General features: G+C 45.4%; 1 protein-coding gene across 2 annotated transcripts in view; it reads right to left on the minus strand.

Annotated features, from left to right (window-relative positions):
- Positions 1–17347, minus strand: part of LOC110528252 (synaptotagmin-6) — a 58855-nt gene extending 41508 nt beyond the window's left edge. Inside the window, exon 1 of one of the 2 annotated variants that reach the window (XR_002474223.2) lies at positions 16845–17346. Coding sequence is in view for 1 of the 2 variants with exons in the window: in XM_021610149.2 (XP_021465824.1) it covers positions 16845–17004 (160 nt within the window). In the remaining variant the exon portion in view is untranslated. Of the gene's footprint in view, positions 1–16844 lie in introns of both variants that reach the window. The other variant, XM_021610149.2, reaches the window with a different exon arrangement.
- Between the last annotated feature and the right edge of the window lie 6291 nt (positions 17348–23638).

Raw genomic sequence — 23638 nt, forward strand, 5'->3', positions numbered from 1 at the left:
GTGTTAACCCTCGCAAGGCTGCAGGCCCAGACGGCATCCTCAGAGCATGCGCAGACCAGCTGGCTGGTGTGTTTACGGACATATTCAATCAATCCTTATCCCAGTCTGCTATTCCCACATGCTTCAAGAGGGACACCATTGTTCCTGTTCCCAAGAAATCTAAGGTAACTGAGCTAAATGACTATCGCCCCGTAGCACTCAATTCCGTCATCATGAAGTGCTTTGAGAGACTAGTCAAGGACCATATCACCTTCACCCTACCTGACACCCTAGACCCACTCCAATTTGCTTACCGCCCCAATAGGTCCACAGACGACGCAATCACAATCACACTGCACACTGCCCTAACCCATCTGGACAAGAGGAATACCTATGTAAGAATGCTGTTCATTGACTACAGCTCAGCATCTAACACTATAGTACCCTCCAAAATCATCATTAAGCTCGAGACCCTGGGTCTCGACACCGCCCTGTGCAACTGGGTCCTGGACTTCCTGACGGGCCGCCCCCAGGTGGTGAGGGTAGGTAACAACATCTCCACCCCGCTGATCCTCAACACTGGGGCCCCACAAGGGTGTGTTCTCAGCCCTCTCCTGTACTCCCTGTTCACCCACGACTGCGTGGCCACACACGCCTCCAATTCAATCATCAAGTTTGCAGACGACACTACAGTGGTAGGCTTGATTACCAACAACGACGAGGCGGCCTACAGGGAGGAGGTGAGGGCCCTCGGAGTGTGGTGTCAGGAAAATAACCTCACACTCAATGTTAACAAAACAAAGGAGATGATCGTGTACTTCAGGAAAGAGGCAGAGGGAGCAGTCCCCTATCCACATCGACGAGACAGTAGTGGAGAGGTTGGAAAGTTTTAAGTTTCTCGGCGTACACATCACAGAAAAACTGAAATGGTCCATCCACACAGACAGCGTGGTGAAGAAGGTGCAGCAGCGCCTCTTCAACCTCAGGAGCCTGAAGAAATTAGGCTTGTCACCAAAAACACTCACAAACCTTTACAGATGCACAATCGAGAGCATCCTGTCGGGCTGTATCACCGTCTGATACGGCAACTGCTCTGCCCATAACCGTAAGGCTCTCCAGAGGGTAGTGAGGTCTGCACTATCACTGGGGGCAAACTACCTGCTCTCCAGGACACCTACACCACCTGATGTCACAGGAAGGCCAAAAAGATCATCAAGGACAACAACCACCCGACCCACTGCCTGTTTACCCTGCTATCATCCAGAAGGCGAGGTCAGTACAGGTGCATCAAAGCGGGGACCGAGAGACTGAAAAACAGCTTCTATCTCAAGGCCATCAGACTGTTAAACAGCCATCACTAACATTGAGTGGCTGCTGCCAACATACTGACTCAACTCTAGCCACTTTAATACTGGAAAAATTGATGTAATAAATGTATCGCTAGCCACTTTAAACAATGGCACTTTATATAATGTTTACATACCCTATATTACTCATCTCATATGTATATACTGTACTCTATACCATTTACTGCATCTTGACTGTGTCGTTAGGCCATCACTTATTCATATATTTTTATGTACATATTCTTATTCATTCCTTTACACTTGTGTGTATAAGGTAGTTGTTGTGAAATTGTTAGGTTAGATTACTTGTTAGATATTACTGCATGGTCGGAACTAGAAGCACAAGCATTTCGCTACACTCGCATTAACATCTGCTAACCATGTATGTGTATGTGACAAATAACATTTGATTTGATTTGATTTACATATTAATACATTAATACATTACATAACTAAAACATATAACAATACAATACAACAACATGATCCAGCCTAAAAAAATTATTTACACTCCTATTACAGGTCTCGTCCCATATAATGTTATTACGGGTCTCGTCTCACTCTTTGTTTGGGTTACAGCCCAGTGTTATATATATACGTGTTTGTTTTGGGCTTCGTCACCGTCATGTTCATGACGTACGCTATTTTGGGTAGAGAAATAAACAAAAAAATGTTGTATTCCTGCGCCTGTCTCCTATCACTATACAACGTGACAACGTTGCTCCATACACACTCAGTAGTTGATGAAAACACTGGGAAATATTTTCTCTCTTATTGAGCTGACTGGCTTTCGAGGCAATAAAAGTGTCACAATTCCCATCTCCTCCACAGGCTTGTCAATGTCTATGATCCTTGTTAACCTCTGTCTGTTGCAGTTTAGTTTAGCAGAGGAGAAATGTTAGGCATTTGCCAGGCAGCCCTTGGCTGAAAATTAGATTTCGGGAATCAGCCAATGTGGGTGTACCTCCTCCACCCTGCTGTACCCCCGTTCCTCTCATCTTCTGTCCCCTCCCTAGTCATTCCCCCCTTGTCTCCCCTCCTTCCCTTGCTCCATCCATCCCTCGCCTTACATCAGGAAAGGCTTATTATTGAATTTTCAATTGTCCTTTTGCTTGTTTCCCCAGGATAACCTCAGGCCTTAAGTGGTGTTTTTGAAAAACAAAGCACAATATTTTACTGGAAATTGGAGTGAGGTACAATTTAACGGTCATCAGGGGCTAATGTTCTTGTGCTAAGATGCTTCAAGGCTCGCCTGTGAATACTGAGCGCTGTTGTCTCATTCTCATCACTGATTTGTCTGTGAGACATAATGCTTTCACAATGACCCAGAACTCCCTGGCCGGTCTGGGTATCTGAACAGAGGCCTGTCTAATATCTGACGTATTTATTTATGACATTACACATCCCCATCCCTTCCTCTAAGCATTACACATCCCCATCCCTTCATATGAGCATTACACATCCCCATCCCTTCATATGAGCATTACACATCCCTATCCCTTCATATGAACATTACACATCCCCATCCCTTCATATGAACATTACAAATCCCCATCCCTTCATATGAACATTACACATCCCCATCCCTTCATATGAGCATTACACATCCCCATCCCTTCATATGAACATTACACATCCCCATCCCTTCATATGAACATTACACATCCCCATCCCTTCATATGAACATTACACATCCCCATCCCTTCCTCTAAGCATTACACATCCCCATCCCTTCCTCTAAGCATTACACATCCCCATCCCTTCATATGAACATTACACATCCCCATCCCTTCATATGAGCATTACACATCCCCATCCCTTCATATGAGCATTACACATCCCCATAACTTCCTCTAAGCATTACACATCCCCATCCCTTCATATGAGCATTACACATCCCCATCCCTTCATATGAGCATTACACATCCCCATCCCTTCCTCTGAGCATTACACATCCCCATCCCTTCCTCTAAGCATTACACATCCCCATCCCTTCCTCTGAGCATTACACATCCCCATCCCTTCCTCTGAGCATTACACATCCCCATCCCTTCCTCTAAGCATTACACATCCCCATCCCTTCCTATGAACATTACACATCCCCATCACATCCTCTAAGCATTGCACATCCCCATCCCATCCTCTAAGCATTACACATCCCCATCCCTTCCTCTAAGCATTACACATCCCCATCCCTTCATATGAACATTACACATCCCCATCCCTTCATATGAGCATTACACATCCCCATCCCTTCCTCTGAGCATTACACATCCCCATCCCTTCATATGAGCATTACACATCCCCATCCCTTCCTCTAAGCATTACACATCCCCATCCCTTCCTCTAAGCATTACACATCCCCATCCCTTCATATGAACATTACACATCCCCAACCCTTCATATGAGCATTACACATCCCCATCCCTTCATATGAGCATTACACATCCCCATCCCTTCCTCTGAGCATTACACATCCCATCCCTTCATATGAGCATTACACATCCCCATCCCTTCCTCTAAGCATTACACATCCCCATCCCTTCCTCTAAGCAATACACATCCCCATCCCTTCCTCTAAGCATTGCACATCCCCATCCCTTCATATGAGCATTACACATCCCCATCCCTTCCTCTGAGCATTACACATCCCCATCCCTTCATATGATCATTACACATCCCCATCCCTTCATATGAGCATTACACATCCCCATCCCTTCCTCTAAGCATTACACATCCCCATCCCTTCCTCTAAGCAATACACATCCCCATCCCTTCCTCTAAGCATTACACATCCCCATCCCTTCATATGAGCATTACACATCCCCATCCCTTCCTCTGAGCATTACACATCCCCATCCCTTCATATGAGCATTACACATCCCCATCCCTTCCTCTAAGCATTACACATCCCCATCCCTTCCTCTGAGCATTACACATCCCCATCCCTTCATATGAATATTACACATCCCCATCCCTTCCTATGAACATTACACATCCCCATCCCATCCTCTAAGCATTGCACATCCCCATCCCATCCTCTAAGCATTACACATCCCCATCCCTTCCTATGAACATTACACATCCCCATCCCTTCCTCTAAGCATTACACATCCCCATCCCTTCCTCTAAGCATTACACATCCCCATCCCTTCATATGAACATTACACATCCCCATCCCTTCATATGAACATTACACATCCCCATCCCTTCATATGAGCATTACACATCCCCAACACTTCATATGAGCATTACAAATCCCCATCCCTTCCTCTAAGCATTACACATCCCCATCCCTTCATATGAACATTACACATCCCCATCCCTTCATATGAGCATTACACATCCCCATCCCTTCCTCTAAGCATTACACATCCCCATCCCTTCCTATGAACATTACACATCCCCATCCCTTCATATGAGCATTACACATCCCCATCCCTTCCTCTAAGCATTACACATCCCCATCCCTTCCTCTAAGCATTACACATCCCCATCCCATCATATGAACATTACACATCCCCATCCCTTCAAATGAACATTACACATCCCCATCCCTTCATATGAGCATTACACATCCCCAACACTTCATATGAGCATTACAAATCCCCATCCCTTCCTCTAAGCATTACACATCCCCATCCCTTCATATGAACATTACACATCCCCATCCCTTCATATGAGCATTACACATCCCCATCCCTTCCTCTAAGCATTACACATCCCCATCCCTTCCTCTAAGCATTACACATCCCCATCCCTTCCTATGAACATTACACATCCCCATCCCTTCATATGAGCATTACACATCCCCATCCCTTCCTCTAAGCGTTACACATCCCCATCCCTTCCTCTAAGCATTACACATCCCCATCCCTTCATATGAGCATTACACATCCCCATCCCTTCCTCTAAAGATTACACATCCACATCCCTTCCTATGAACATTACACATTCCCATCCCTTCATATGAGCATTACACATCCCCATCCCTTCATATGAGCATTACACATCCCCATCCCTTCCTCTGAGCATTACACATCCCCATCCCTTCATATGAGCATTACACATCCCCATCCCTTCCTCTAAGCATTACACATCCCCATCCCTTCCTATGAACATTACACATCCCCATCCCTTCATATGAGCATTACACATCCCCATCCCTTCCTCTAAGCATTACACATCCCCATCCCTTCATATGAGCATTACACATCCCCATCCGTTCCTCTAAGCATTACACATCCCCATCCCTTCCTATGAACATTACACATCCCCATCCCTTCCTCTAAGCATTACACATCCCCATCCATTCATATGAGCATTACACATCCCCATCCCTTCATATGAACATTACACATCCCCATCCCTTCCTCTAAGCATTACACATCCCCATCCCTTCCTATGAACATTACACATCCCCATCCCTTCATATGAGCATTACACATCCCCATCCCTTCCTCTAAGCATTACACATCCCATCCCTTCCTCTAAGCATTACACATCCCCATCCCATCCTCTAAGCATTACACATCCCCATCCCTTCATATGAGCATTACACATCCCCATCCCTTCCTCTAAGCATTACACATCCCCATCCCTTCCTCTAAGCATTACACATCCCATCCCTTCCTCTAAGCATTACACATCCCCATCCCTTCCTCTAAGCATTACACATCCCCATCCCTTCATATGAACATGACACATCCCCATCCCTTCATATGAACATTACACATCCCCATCCCTTCATATGAGCATTACACATCCCCATCCCTTCATATGAGCATTACACATCCCCATCCCTTCATATGAGCATTACACATCCCCATCCCTTCCTCTAAGCATTACACATCCCCATCCCTTCATATGAACATTACACATCCCCATCCCTTCATATGAGCATTACACATCCCCATCCCTTCCTCTAAGCATTACACATCCCCATCCCTTCCTCTAAGCATTACACATCCCCATCCCTTCATATGAACATTACACATCCCCATCCCTTCCTATGAACATTACACATCCCCATCCCTTCATATGAGCATTACACATCCCCATCCCTTCATATGAGCATTACACATCCCCATCCCTTCCTCTAAGCATTACACATCCCCATCCCTTCCTATGAACATTACACATCCCCATCCCTTCATATGAGCATTACACATCCCCATCCCTTCCTCTAAGCATTACACATCCCATCCCTTCCTCTAAGCATTACACATCCCCATCCCATCCTCTAAGCATTACACATCCCCAACACTTCATATGAGCATTACAAATCCCCATCCCTTCCTCTAAGCATTACACAGCCCCATCCCTTCCTCTAAGCATTACACATCCCCATCCCATCCTCTAAGCATTACACATCCCCATCCCTTCATATGAGCATTACACATCCCCATCCCTTCCTCTAAGCATTACACATCCCCATCCCTTCCTATGAGCATTACACATCCCCACCCCTTCCTCTGAGCATTACACATCCCCATCCCTTCATATGAGCATTACACATCCCCATCCCTTCCTCTGAGCATTACACATCCCCATCCCTTCCTATGAGCATTACACATCCCCATCTTTTCCTCTGAGCAGTACACATCCCCATCCCTTCCTCTGAGCATTACACATCCCCATCCCTTCCTATGAGCATTACACATCCCCACCCCTTCCTCTGAGCATTACACATCCCCATCCCTTCATATGAGCATTACACATCCCCATCCCTTCATATGAGCATTACACATCCCCATCCCTTCATATGAGCATTACACATCCCCATCCCTTCATATGAGCATTATACATCCCCATCCCTTCATATGAGCATTACACATCCCCAACACTTCATATGAGCATTACACATCCCCATCCCTTCCTCTGTAAGGATTCAGCATTTCCTTTTATAATCCAATTCACAACACAAGGTATCATATGATATCAAAGCCTAGAAGTTTGGGCACCTGCCAGCAACAATAAAGCATTCATTGTGGCACTCCACACACACCTCTAGTCTCTGGGTTTTAGAACAACATCAGATACATGTTTTACATAACTGGGCTTTTACCCACTGGGATTTTGTGTCAACTCAGTCAAAGCCCCTCTGAAATCCATACCTGGCTTACAAAAGTAGCTAACCATCAGCTTAGAGAGCCCAACCTGGTGCGAGCCTTAAGTCTACAATCCATGCTATTGACATTGCTGGAAAACAGTGCAACAGTCAGCTGAATTATTTACATGTGGCTCAATAGGACTGCTGCCTAACATCGCTGTAATAATCCCCCATAGGTTACAGAGACTAGACAACTCCACAACACTCTCCCACGACCTGTACATGCTGTATTAATGCTATTTTCTCAGCCCCACTCCTTTATTTATTCATGTTCACATATTGCAGCAGCAGACGCAGCGTGGTGGTGGTGGTGGGCAGCACGCTGCACAGTTCTGCTGCTATTCCTCTAGATGACAAAGATAAGACTTCAGCCTTATGTAATATTTGCTGTTTCCAGATGAGGTTTACAACCAAAATTGGAAAACTAACAGTAAGAGGTGACTGTGGCAGTGCAGAGATGTCCTGATAAGAGTGCTGGTGTTTGTTTTTAGTTTCCTCTCGTTGTCCATAACAATTTTCATATAAACCCAGGCCTATTTTCTCCTCCTCAATTTCCCTCCTTCTCCACTCTTGGTTATCCCTCCTCAGTGACATGAAGTGAATGATCTAATGCTCATAACGCTGGATAAAACCATGCCCTAATTTCACTGCCTGCACACACTCAAGTAATGATGCAACCTCAGGACCTTTATTCAATCAAGAGTAGTTATGGTAAACCCTACCATATCCATACAATAACAGCTAATGCAATAGAACAAAATACAGATACCCCTGAAGATATCGTGAAGCATCATTGAATTATTGAACAATCTCAATTATTGAGAAGACGTGCTGTAGCGGGAATTCGATTTGATCTGCACCAAGATATACGTCTATTCATCCAAACTGGCACAAAATCGAATACATTCAAAACAAGGAGAGAGAGAGAGAGAGCGAGAGAGAGAACAGCCTGGGTCCTCATGGTAACTTTTTGGTAAGAAGAGACAGACAACTCCATGAAAGAATTTCTATAAACCTAAACATTTCCGCTTCACATAGCAGTAATCGAAAATGAGAATAGACAAAGGCTGTCTATCTTTTAGTTGTACAGAGCTATTCGGCATCATAGCACTACTTGTACTGCACCTACAACAACTACCTATACCAACACTACACCATGAGCTACAAAAACTACCTATACTAACACTACACTATGAGCTACAAAAACTACCTATACTAACACTACACTATGAGCTAAAACAACTACCTATACTAACACTACGGAGTGAGCTACAACAACTACAGTACCTATACTAACACAACACAATGAGCTACAACAACTACCAATACTAACACTACACAATGAGCTACAATAACTACAGTACTTATACCAACACTACACTATGAGAACAACAACTACCTATACTAAAACTACACAATGAGCTACAACAACTACAGTACTTATACTAACACTACACTATGAGAACAACAACTACCTATACTAACACTCCACTATGAGAACAACAACTACCTTTACTAACACTACACCATGAGAACAACAACTACCTATACGAACACTACTCAATGAGCTACAATAACTACAGTACTTATACTAACACTACACTATGAGAACAACAACTACCTATACTAACACTACACCATGAGAACAACAACTACCTATACTAACACTACACATTGAGCTACAACAACTACCTATACAAAAACTACACAATGAGCTACAATAACTACAGTACTTATACTAACAATAAATTATGAGAACAACAACTACCTATATAAACACTACACAATGAGCTACAACAACAACCTGTACTAACACTACACAGTGAGCTACAACAACTACAATACCTATACTAACACTACACAATGAGCCACAACTACCTATACTAACACACTATGAGCCACAACAACTACCTATACTAACACTACACAGTGAGCTTCAACAACTACAGTACCTATACTAACACCACACAATGAGCCACAACAACTACCTATACTAACACTACACAGTGAGCTACAACAACTACAGTACCTATACTAACACTACACAGTGAGCTACAACAACTACAGTACCTATACTAACACTACACAGTGAGCTACAACAACTACAGTACCTATACTAACACTACACAATGAGCTACAACAACAACCTATACTAACACTACACTATGAGCTACAACAACTACCTATATTAACACTACACTATGAGCTACAATAACTACAGCACCTATACCAACACCACACAATGAGCCACAACAACTACCTCTACTAACACTACACAGTGAGCTACAACAACTACAGTACCTATACTAACACTACACAATGAGCTACAACAACAACCTATACTAACACTACACAATGAGCTACAACAGCTACAGTACCTATACTAACACTACACAATGAGCTACAACAACAACCTATACTAACACTACACTATGAGCTACAACAACTACAGTACCTATACTAACACCAAACATGGAATTGTTGTTCAATTAAATGTTTGAATATGAAATTATTTGTGATGGGATGTAATGTGATTTTAGCTTCTAAAATGTGACATTTGGGTTTTCAAAAGATAGGGCTCTGCTCAATCAGTGTCCCGCCCGTGTGAAGGGACATGGGCTATAAAACTTTTCAAACACGCCCTCCTCCCCCTTCCTATATACGCCCTTGACGACAATATAACCTCCTGTTCCGAGGACGTGAGGACGACGGTCCAATGTCAGAATAGTTCAGATAATAACTACAGAACGAAGCCAACATCAGCGTGAGCTTTGGTTGCGAATGGTATGAACTTTGAACTCTTATTCACTACAGAAGTGATACCTCCTAGCCGTTGAGTTAGCAACAGCTGCTACAAACGAGGGTTAGGAAGGAACAGACAGAGTATCCCGTTTACCACACAACGACGTTACTACAAAGTATTCAATTTACCAGCAGAGACATTCTTCAAAGGACGAAGGACGAGGTTCAGAGTAAGCGCAGCTCAGAGTAAATATTTATTGCATTTTCCTTTTCCAAATGGGCGGTAATTTAGAATGCTTAAGATACTGTATTTACGGTAGCACAGCTTCGCCCTTTGTTCCTCAGTCTTCCCGCTCTTTCACTCAAACCCAGCCCCTTTTCTTTTGTGTAACAAGCTGTCATATCTGTTCCACCGGCTAGGGACGTTTTCCTTTATGACGTAATTTGTAATCAAGTTATGATTTAATTATGTATATGTGTAATTCTGTGTGATTAGTTAGGTATTTAGTAAATAAATAATTAAACCCAATTTTGTATTGCTGGTTCAACTTGTTAGCCAGGGTTCGTGCAGATAACCAAGAATTTACAACTTTCAGATGAGACTGAATTAAGATGACGATTAATATTGACTGCTATTGATGTAAAATATTACTAGGTCTTTAAGAGTTTATTCGGAAGATAACAGCTCTATAAATATTGTTTTGTGTTGCCCGACTCTCTAGTTAATTACATTTACATGATTAGCTCAATCGGGTAATATTAATTACGGAGAAATTATTTTATAGAATAGCATGTCACTTAATCCGGCATAGCCAAAGACACAACACTACACTATCAGCAACAACAACTACCTATACTAACACTACACAATGAGCTACAACAATTACCTATACTAACATTACACAATGAGCTACAACAATTACCTATACTAACACTACACGATGAGATACAACAAGTAACTACACTAACACTACACTATGAACTACAACAACTACCTATACTAACACTACACTATGAGCTACAACAATTACCTATACTAACACTACACTATCAACTACTACAACTACCTATACTAACATTACACTATGAGATACAACAACTACCTATACTAACACTACGCTATGAACTACAACAACTACCTATACTAACACTACACTATCAACTACTACAACTACCTATACTAACATTACACTATGAGATACAACAACTACCTATACTAACACTACACTATGAACTACAACAACTACCTATACTAACACTACACTATCAACTACTACAACTACCTATACTAACATTACACTATGAGATACAACAACTACCTATACTAACATTACACTATGAGATACAACAACTACCTATACTAACACTACACTATGAGCTACAACAATTACCTATACTAACACTACACTATCAACTACTACAACTACCTATACTAACATTACACTATGAGATACAACAACTACCTATACTAACACTACACTATGAACTACAACAACTACCTATACTAACACTACACAATCAGCTACAACAAGTACAGTACCTAAACAAACACTACACTATGAGCTAAAACATCTACAGTACCTATACCAACACTACACAATGACTTTCAACAACTACAGTACCTATACTAACACCACACAATGAGCCACAACAACTACCTATACTAACACTACACAGTGAGCTACAACAACTACAGTACCTATACTAACACTACACAGTGAGCTACAACAACAACCTATACTAACACTACACTATGAGCTACAACAACTACCTATACTAACACTACACTATCAACTACAACAACTACCTATACTAACACTACACTATGAGATACAACAACTACCTATACTAACACTACACTATGAGATACAACAACTACCTATACTAACACTACACTATGAGATACAACAACTACCTATACTAACACTACACTATGAGATACAACAACTACCTATACTAACACTACACTATCAACTACTACAACTACCTATACTAACACTACACTATGAGAACAACAACTACCTATACTAACACTACACTATGAGATACAACAACTACCTATACTAACACTACACTATGAGATACAACAACTACCTATACTAACACTACGGAGTGAGCTACAACAACTACAGTACTAACATTACACTATGAGATACAACAACTACCTATACTAACACTACACTATGAGCTACAACAACTACAGTACCAAGACTAACACTACACAATGAGCTACAACAACTACCTATGCTAACACTACACTGTGAGCTACAACAACTACCTATACTAACACTACACTATCAGCTACAACAACTACCTATACTAACACTACACTATGAACTACAACAACTACCTATACTAACATTACACTATGAGATACAACAACTACCTATACTAACATTACACTATGAGATACAACAACTACCTATACTAACACTACACAATGAGCTACAACAGCTACAGTACCTATACTAACAATACACAATGAGCTACAACAACTACCTATACTAACACTACACAATGAGCTACAACAACTACAGTACCTATACTAGCACTACACTATGGCTACAACAACTACCTATACTAACACCACACAATGAGCTACAACAACTACAGTACCTATACTAACAATACACAATGAGCTACAACAACTACCTATACTAACACTACACAATGAGCTACAACAACTACAGTACCTATACTAGCACTACACTATGGCTACAACAACTACCTATACTAACACCACACAATGAGCTACAACAACTACATATACTAACACTACACTATGAGCTACAACAGCTACAGTACCTATACTAACACTACAATATGAGCTACAACAACTACAGTACCTATACTAACACTACAATATGAGCTACAACAACTACAGTACCTATACTAACACTACACAATGAGCTACAACAACAACCTATACTAACACTACACAGTGAGCTACAACAACTACAGTACCAATACTAACACCACACAATGTTCCACAACAACTACCTATACTAACACTACACAATGAGCTACATGTAACGGTCGTCGTTGGAATGAGGCGTAGCGCAGCGTAGTAAGTGTTCATCATATATTTATTAAACCGAGAACACTAAACAAAATAACAAAGGAGAAACGAAACGAAACAGTTCTGAAAGGTGACATACACATAACAGAAAATAATCACCCATGAAACACAAGTGGGAAAAGGCTGCCTAAGTATGATTCTCAATCAGAGACAACTAACGACAACTGCCTCTGATTGAGAACCATACCAGGCCAAACGCAAAACACAACATAGAAAAAGGAACATAGACAACCCACCCAACTCACCATAATAAAACAAAGACAAAACAAAAGGTCAGAACGTGACAGCAACCCCCCCCCCCCCCCCCCCCCCCCAAAGGTGAGGACTCCGGCCGCAAAACCTGAACCTATAGGGGAGGGTCTGGGTGGGTGTCTGTCCGCGGTGGCGGCTCTGGCGCGGGACGTGGACCCCACTCCACCATAGTCTTTGTCCGCCTCCTAACCTGCCTCCGTGGTCTCTTTAGAGCGGTGACCCTCGCCGCCGACCTCGGACTGGGGACCCTAGCTACGGGTCACGAATGAACGGGAGATTCCGGCAGCACCGGACAGGCGGGAGACTTCGGCGTGAAGGGCGATTCCGGCAGCTCCGGAGTGACGGGCGATTCCGGCAGCTCCGGCGTGAAGGGCGATTCTGGCCGCTCCTGACTGACGGGCGGTTCTGGCCGCTCCTGACTGACGGGCGGCTCTGGCCGCTACTGACTGACGGGAAGGCTCTGGCCGCTCCTGACTGACGGGAAGGCTCTGGCCGCTCCTGACTGACGGGCGGCTCTGGCCGCTCCTGACTGACGGGAAGGCTCTGGCCGCTCCTGACTGACGGGAAGGCTCTGGCCGCTCCTGACTGACGGGCGGCTCTGGCCGCTCCTGACTGACGGGAAGGCTCTGGCCGCTCCTGACTGACGGGCGGCTCTGGCTGCGCTGGACAGGAGGGAGACTGGCAGCTCTGGACAGGAGGGAGACTCTGGCAGCGCTGGACAGGAGGGAGACTGGCAGCGCTGGACAGGAGGGAGACTTTGGCAGCGCTGGACAGACGGGAGACTCTGGCAGCGCTGGACAGACGGGAGACTCTGGCAGCTCAGGACAGACGGGAGACTCTGGCAGCTCAGGACAGACGGGAGACTCTGGCAGCTCAGGACAGACGGGAGACTCTGGCAGCTCAGGACCGACGGGAGATTCTGGCAGCGCAGGACAGACGGGAGACTCTGGCAGCTCAGGACAGACGGGAGACTCTGGCAGCTCAGGACAGACGGGAGACTCTGGCAGCTCAGGACAGACGGGAGACTCTGGCAGTGCTGAGCAGGCGGGAGCACCTGTAGGGAGGAGACGACCGGACCGTGGAGGCGCACTGGAGCTCTCAAGCACCAAGCCTGAATAACCCTACCTGGCTGGATGCTCCCCGTAGCTACAACAACTACAGTACCTATACTAACAATACACAATGAGCCAAAACAACTACCTATACTAACACTAAACAGTGAGCTACAACAACTACAGTACCTATACTAACACTACACAATGAGCTTCAACAACTACAGTACCTATACTAACACTACACAATGAGCTACAACAACTACCTATACTAACACTACACAATGAGCTACAACAACTATAGTACCTATACTAACACTACACAATGAGCTACAACAACCTCCTATACTAACACTACACAATGAGCTACAACAACTACGGTATCTGCACTAACACTACACCATGAGATACAGCAACTACCTATACTAACACTACACAATGAGCTACAACAACTACAGTACCTATACTAACACTACACTATGAGCTACAACAACCACCAAATAATCATTGTTATTGCTAACCCTTCTACTACCAACTACACTCCCCTCCCATATGCTATCAGTGTGTGTGTGTGTGTGTGTGTGTGTGTGTGTGTGTGTGTGTGTGTGTGTGTGTGTGTCTGAAAGGCAGAACAAACCAATCCAGCCAGTTTGGTTTCGAGAAACTCATCCACAGCCAACTTTGACATTCGCCTCAGCACAAACGGTCGCCCAACCTGCCACTCCAAATCTGTGACCTTTGGTTTTTGGAAGCCGGTGTACAGCGCTCTGCAGGGGCGTATGCGTCCGCAGTGGCAGTCTTCTATTCATGTGGTATTACTGCCTGTGGACTGGTGCACACTGGTCTCTTCCTGGCCGTGCTGCGGGCGCTCCCTCTGACAGACACAGCACAGCTCTTTAATTGGAGCACAATCAGCGTGAGCTGATGCCACTTCAATTACCTGCCAATAAACCCCACGGTTAAGACAGCAGGTAGCCTACCGTTTTAGAGTAACTGGGCCAGTAACTGAAAGGTTTCTGGTTTGAATCCCCGAGCCGACTAGTGGGGAAAATCTGTCAATATGCCCTTGAGCAAGGCACTTAACCCTAATTGCTCCTGTAAGTCACTCTGGATAAGAGTGTCTGCGAAATGACTAAAATGTAAAGACGGAGCAGAGCTATGGAGCCCACACCTGACAGAAAGAGAGAAGAGAGTGACAGTGGATGTCTGTGTGAGACCAATGTAAAGTAATACAGTGTGATACTTTGAAAAGTGAAAGGCAAGGCCACCCCCATGATGACTAATGGGGTGTTGTCAGTCAGTCAGTTTCCCCTTGGCTGGCACATCATTAAAGGCTTCCTTGAGTTGAATAGGAGGAAAAGTGTGTTGTAAGGAGAAAGTGGCCCAAAGCTTAGTTCAGGGAAACATCTTCTTGTATGATACAGGATACAATTATGGCACAGAGGATTTCCAGATGACCTCCCTCACATATCTGAGAAACACACACAAGTGGGAGGAGAATATGGTAGAGAAAAACAGCATTTTTCCTTTGACTAACAGGGGTTTCTGTCATCAAAACTGCATCTGCAATCGAGGAATGTTCAACATTATGACAAGGGAGTCCTATTGAGAGCCAATAGTTAACACAATGATGTAAAAAACCTATTTCATCAGCTAAAATTCAATTTTATGTTATCTATTTCCCTGGGGAATACATTATCTATCAATCCACATATATTCTGCCACTACCCTGAAAACATTTTTCTCTCTCTCTCTTTTCATTCCAGGAACCAAGCCTATCGTTCAAGGCACCTATCTTTTTGATTTCAACAACTTTGCATTTTCTTTAAATAAATCACCCTAGCAACCGACATATTTGATTTTCTTTCTTGCCATGTTACAGAAATAAGTACTTAAGTCTAAGAAAGTACACTAGCTAAATTAGCCAAACAAGCCCACCATATTTTCCAGTGGTTAGATTGTTGTCCAGTATCCGAAAGGTTGCTATATCAAATCCCCGAGCTGACAAGGTAAAACTATGTGGTTCTGCCCCTGAACAAGACAGTTAACCCACTGTTTCTAGGCCGTCATTGTAAATAAGAATTTGTTCTTAACTTACTTGCCTAGGTAAATAAAGGTTAAATAAAAAAATATCCTATCTGGCAGGAATGATACATTACCTGTACTGGACCACTACAAAAAACATAGCAGTTAGCATGTTCAACACATCATGTGACCCCAGTCATTCACCACACAAACAAACAGTGGTGACCAGAGGGAGGCTGTTGGGCTGTGGAGCATACCTGACCATGCAGAGTTTGGGTTGGTGGCCAGCAGTGTGATGAAGTCCTGGCAGGTGTTGGGCTGCAACAGAGGGCTGTCGTCCAGACAGAGGTCAATGATGAGGGCCACCGCCTTCTCACAGTGCATGTCATGGTCCTTTCTCTCCTCCGCAGAACTCATCCTCCTTTGTGAGTCCCACACAGTCTCTAGCTTTCATCCAGGACTGGAGAAAGTGCAGGAGGGATGGTGGTGGTGCTGCATAAAAAAATGTATGCAACTTGCCGCTTTCCTCTTGTTATAACTCACTCTGGCTCTCTCTGCCTCTCAGGCTCCTGGATGTACAGCCAGTCAGTATCAATATGTGTGTCTGTGTGTGCATAAGACAGAATGTGTGGGAGGGGGTTTGATGAAGCAGTGGGACCCCCCAGGTATTCCTGGAGCAGGAGTGTTGCATCATGCCATATCCATGCTTAGAAAGAGAGAGACAGAAGGTGGAGACAGACAGAGGGTGGAGAGAGACAGAGGGTGGAGAGAGAGACAGAGGGTGGAGAGAGACAGAGGGTAGAGAGAGAGACAGAGGGTGGAGAGAGACAGAGGGTGGAGAGAGAGAGAGGATGGAGAGAGACAGAGGGTGGAGACAGAGGGTGGAGAGAGACAGAGGGTGGAGAGAGACAGAGAGAGAGAGGTCTTCCTACAGACTGAGTATATTTATCTTATGCACTCACTCGTGTGTACGTAAATGTGTATAATGTAGAAGACTGTACATGTTACTTTGACTAGGGATGATAGGAGTCGCTGTATTTCAAAAATTCAACTCAAATCTGTTTAAATACTCTACTCAAACACTGTACATGTATTTTTTTTTTACCATGCAGGTGTGACCCATGAAAATGAGTTCTACATTATTCCAAATGTTAAAAAAAATACATAAATGGAAGGTTCCCAAATGAAAAAAATGCCTTTGTTTACTATAGAATACTACAGTACATAGTATTGTAGTCCACTGTAGTATACTGTTGAATACTATACTACACACTGTAGTATCCCTTGATCATGTGTATTATTAACTATAAAATGGTGTAGTATATTGTAGAATACTATAGTAAACACTCAGTATACTACAGTCCGCAAAAACCCTACAGTAAATATTACAGTAATGTCCACAAAAACACTACAGTCCACAAAAAGTTTTTTAACTGTAGTTGTCATGTACTGTCATGTTGTGTCTTGTTTCTGTCCTTTCCTTTCACCCTGTCTCCCTCTGCTGGTCGTACTAGGTTACCGTTTCTGTCCCTCTTTCCCCCAGCTGTTCCTTGTCTTCTCTGACTACCTCATTCACCCCTTTTCCCACCTGTTCCCTTTTTTCCCTCTGATTAGGTCCCTATATCTCTCTCTGTTTCTGCTCCTGTCTTTGTCGGATTCTTGTTTGTGTGTCTCATGCCTGAACCAGACTATCATCGTGTTTGCTGCAACCTTGTCCTGTCCTGTCGGAATCTACCTGTCCATCTGAGCCCACGTGTGTTCATCATTAAAGAAACTCTGTTTGTTAATTCGCTTTTGGGTCCTCATTCACGCACCTGACAGAAGAATCCGACCAAGAATGGACCCAGCGACTTCGGATCCTCTCCACTCAGCCGTCGAGATCCAGGGAGCCATGCTAGGCAGACACAAGCAGGAATTGTCTGCTGCTCGACATGCCGTTGAGACCCTGGCCACCCAAGTCTCCAACCTCACAGAACAGGTTCACCATCTCCGCCTCGATCCACCGGCCACTTCCAGGGCTTTCGAATCTCCGGAGCCCAGAATCAATAACCCGCCGTGTTACTCTGGGGAGCCCACTGAATGCCGCTCGTTCCTCACCCAGTGTGATATTGTGTTTTCTCTCCAGGCCAACACTTACGCCAGGAGCACTGCTCGTGTCGCCTACGTCATATCTCTCCTTACTGGACGGGCTCGTGAGTGGGGCACGGCAATCTGGGAGGCAAGGGCTGAGTGTACTAACCAGTATCAGGACTTTAAGGAAGAGATGATACGGGTTTTTGATCGATCTGTTTTTGGGGAGGAGGCTTCCAGGGCCCTGTCTTCCCTATGTCAAGGTAATCGATCCATAACAGACTACTCTATTGAGTTTCGCACTCTTGCTGCCTCCAGTGGCTGGAACGAGCCGGCTTTGCTCGCTCGTTTTCTGGAGGGTCTCCGCGCAGAGGTAAAGGATGAGATTCTCTCCCGGGAGGTTCCTTCCAGCGTGGATTCCTTGATTGAACTCGCTATTCGCATTGAGCGACGGGTTGATCTTCGTCACCGAGCTCGTGGAAAGGAGCTCGCGTTCTCCGTTGCCCCCCTCTCCGCATCACTACCATCTTCCTCTGCCGGCTCGGGTGCTGAGCCTATGCAGCTGGGAGGTATCCGCATCTCGACTAAGGAGAGGGAACGGAGAATCACCAACCGCCTCTGTCTCTATTGCGGTTCTGCTGGTCATTTTGTCACTTCATGTCCAGTAAAAGCCAGAGCTCATCAGTAAGCGGAGGGCTACTGGTGAGCGCTACTACTCCTGTCTCTCCTTCAAGATCCTGCACTACCTTGTCGGTCCATCTACGCTGGACCGGTTCGTCAGCTTCCTGCAGTGCCTTAATAGACTCTGGGGCGGAGGGCTGTTTTATGGACGAGACCTGGGCTCGGGAACATGACATTCCTCTCAGACAGTTAAGGGAGTCCACGGCCTTGTTCGCCCTGGATGGTAGTCCTCTCCCCAGGATTCAGCGTGAGACGCTACCTTTAACCCTCACTGTTTCTGGTAATCATAGCGAAACCATTTCTTTTTTAATTTTTCGTTCACCTTTTACACCTGTTGTTTTGGGCCATCCCTGGCTAGTTTGTCATAATCCTTCCATTAATTGGTCTAGTAATTCTATCCTCTCCTGGAACGTCTCTTGTCATGTGAAATGTTTAATGTCTGCTATCCCTCCTGTTTCCTCTGTCTCTTCTTCACAGGAGGAGCCTGGTGATTTGACAGGGGTGCCGGAGGAATATCACGATCTGCGCACGGTGTTCAGTCGGTCCAGGGCCACCTCTCTTCCTCCACACCGGTCGTATGATTGTAGTATTGATCTCCTTCCGGGAACCACTCCCCCCCGGGGTAGACTATACTCTCTGTCGGCTCCCGAACGTAAGGCTCTCGAAGATTATTTGTCTGTAGCTCTTGCCGCCGGTACCATAGTCCCCTCCTCCTCTCCCGCCGGAGCGGGGTTTTTTTTTGTTAAGAAGAAGGACGGGTCCCTGCGCCCCTGCATAGATTATCGAGGGCTGAATGACATAACAGTGAAGAATCGTTATCCGCTTCCTCTTATGTCTTCAGCCTTCGAGATCCTGCAGGGAGCCAGGTTTTTCACTAAGTTGGACCTTCGTAACGCTTACCATCTCGTGCGCATCAGGGAGGGGGACGAGTGGAAGACGGCGTTTAACACTCCGTTAGGGCACTTTGAATACCGGGTTCTTCCTTTCGGCCTCGCTAACGCTCCAGCTGTCTTTCAGGCATTAGTCAATGATGTCCTGAGAGACATGCTGAACATCTTTGTTTTCGTTTACCTTGACGATATCCTGATTTTTTCACCGTCACTCCAGATTCATGTTCAGCACGTTCGACGTGTCCTCCAGCGCCTTTTAGAGAATTGTCTTTTTGTGAAGGCTGAGAAGTGCTCTTTTCATGCCTCCTCCGTCACATTTCTCGGTTCTGTTATTTCCGCTGAAGGCATTAAGATGGATCCCGCTAAGGTCCAAGCTGTCATTGATTGGCCCGTCCCTAAGTCACGCGTCGAGCTGCAGCGCTTTCTCGGCTTCGCGAACTTCTATCGTCGTTTCATCCGCAATTTCGGTCAGGTGGCAGCTCCTCTCACAGCCCTTACTTCTGTCAAGACGTGCTTTAAGTGGTCCGTTTCCGCCCAGGGAGCTTTTGATCTCCTCAAGAATCGTTTTACATCCGCACCTATCCTTGTTACACCTGACGTCACTAGACAGTTCGTTGTCGAGGTTGACGCGTCAGAGGTGGGCGTGGGAGCCATTCTTTCTCAGCGCTCCCTCTCTGACGACAAGGTCCACCCATGCGCGTATTTTTCTCATCGCCTGTCGCCGTCGGAACGTAACTATGATGTGGGAAACCGCGAACTGCTCGCCATCCGGTTAGCCCTAGGCGAATGGCGACAGTGGTTGGAGGGGGCGACCGTTCCTTTTGTCGTTTGGACTGACCATAGGAACCTTGAGTACATCCGTTCTGCCAAACGACTTAATGCGCGTCAGGCGCGTTGGGCGCTGTTTTTCGCTCGTTTCGAGTTGGTGATTTCTTATCGCCCGGGCTCTAAGAACACCAAGCCTGATGCTTTATCTCGTCTCTTCAGTTCTTCAGTAGCCTCCACTGACCCCGAGGGGATTCTCCCTGAGGGGCGTGTTGTCGGGTTGACTGTCTGGGGAATTGAGAGGCAGGTAAAGCAAGCGCTCACTCACACTCCGTCGCCGCGCGCTTGTCCTAGGAACCTTCTTTTCGTTCCCGTTCCTACTCGTCTGGCCGTTCTTCAGTGGGCTCACTCTGCCAAGTTAGCCGGCCACCCTGGCGTTCGGGGTACGCTTGCTTCCATTCGCCAGCGTTTTTGGTGGCCCACCCGGGAGCATGACACGCGTCGTTTCGTGGCTGCTTGTTCGGTCTGCGCGCAGACTAAGTCCGGTAACTCCCCTCCTGCCGGCCGTCTCAGGCCGCTTCCCATTCCCTCTCGACCGTGGTCTCACATCGCCTTAGATTTTGTCACCGGACTGCCTTCGTCAGCGGGGAAGACTGTTATTCTTACGGTTGTCGATAGGTTCTCTAAGGCGGCTCATTTCATTCCCCTTGCTAAGCTTCCTTCTGCTAAAGAGACGGCACAAATCATCATCGAGAATGTTTTCAGAATTCATGGCCTTCCGTCAGACGTCGTTTCGGACAGAGGTCCGCAATTCACGTCTCAATTTTGGAGGGAGTTTTGCCGTTTGATTGGGGCTTCCGTCAGTCTCTCTTCCGGCTTTCACCCCCAGTCTAACGGTCAAGCAGAACGGGCCAATCAGACTATTGGTCGCATCTTACGCAGTCTTTCTTTTCGCAACCCTGCGTCTTGGTCAGAACAGCTCCCCTGGGCAGAATACGCCCACAACTCGCTGCCTTCGTCTGCGACCGGGCTATCTCCTTTTCAGAGTAGCCTCGGGTACCAGCCTCCGCTGTTCTCATCTCAGTTCGCCGAGTCCAGCGTCCCCTCCGCTCAGGCTTTTGTCCAACGTTGCGAGCGCACCTGGAAGAGGGTCAGGTCTGCACTTTGCCGTTATAGGACGCAGACTGTGAGGGCTGCTAATAAGCGTAGAACTAAGAGTCCTAGATATTGTCGCGGTCAGAGAGTTTGGCTCTCCACTCAGAACCTTCCCCTTAAGACGGCTTCTCGCAAGTTGACCCCGCGGTTCATTGGTCCGTTCCGTATTTCTCGGGTCATTAATCCTGTCGCAGTTCGACTTCTTCTTCCGCGATACCTTCGTCGCGTCCACCCGGTCTTCCATGTCTCCTGTATCAAGCCCGTTCTTCGCGCCCCCGCTCGTCTTCCCCCCCCCCCCCCCCCCCATCCTTGTCGAGTGCGCACCCATCTACAGGGTCCGTAGGATTTTGGACATGCGTCCTCGGGGCCGTGGTCACCAGTACCTCGTAGATTGGGAGGGGTACGGTCCTGAGGAGAGGAGTTGGGTTCCCTCTCGGGACGTGCTGGACCGTGCGCTGATCGATGATTTCCTCCGTTGCCGCCAGGCTTCCTCCTCGAGTGCGCCAGGAGGCGCTCGGTGAGTGGGGGGGTACTGTCATGTACTGTCATGTTGTGTCTTGTTTCTGTCCTTTCCTTTCACCCTGTCTCCCTCTGCTGGTCGTACTAGGTTACCGTTTCTGTCCCTCTTTCCCCCAGCTGTTCCTTGTCTTCTCTGACTACCTCATTCACCCCTTTTCCCACCTGTTCCCTTTTTTCCCTCTGATTAGGTCCCTATATCTCTCTCTGTTTCTGCTCCTGTCTTTGTCGGATTCTTGTTTGTGTGTCTCATGCCTGAACCAGACTATCATCGTGTTTGCTGCAACCTTGTCCTGTCCTGTCGGAATCTACCTGTCCATCTGAGCCCACGTGTGTTCATCATTAAAGAAACTCTGTTTGTTAATTCGCTTTTGGGTCCTCATTCACGCACCTGACAGTAGTAATACTACAGCAATTCATTTGAATATACTTTGCCAATTGTCCTTCCCCTTATCCCAATTTGTGCCACCCATAAGTTAGAAACCTACATGCCAAGTATAGACCATATATTGTGTTCAATACAGGTTACAGAAAAGAGCAGAAGCTCTGAACTATCCACTCAGACTGTAGTATACTACTATAGTATACTATAGTAATATCTGAACAACACTGTAGTTAATTCTACAGTATACTACAAACACTGCCAGTTTTTTTAACTATAGTTTTACTACAGATTTTATACTATAGTAAACTATAGTATTTTTTTAATGTGGGTATTAATGGAAATAAGTATTTAAGTGTGAGAAATATGCATTTGAATGGTGGTACATGGGCTGAATCACATGTGATATATAAACAAATTAATCAATTTGGTGTTGCTTTATTACGTAATCTATTTATTTCCAAAACTGATAGTGATATCAAATACAGCTGCTAACCCACTCATGCTGCACCCTGCTGGTGACATAATACAGTGTGAAAGCAAAGAGAGAGAAAGAAAGAAAGAAAGAAAGAAAGAGAGAGAGAGAGAGAGA

Source organism: Oncorhynchus mykiss, chromosome 7 (assembly GCF_013265735.2).
Source record: "Oncorhynchus mykiss isolate Arlee chromosome 7, USDA_OmykA_1.1, whole genome shotgun sequence".
Lineage (NCBI taxonomy): Eukaryota > Metazoa > Chordata > Actinopteri > Salmoniformes > Salmonidae > Oncorhynchus > Oncorhynchus mykiss.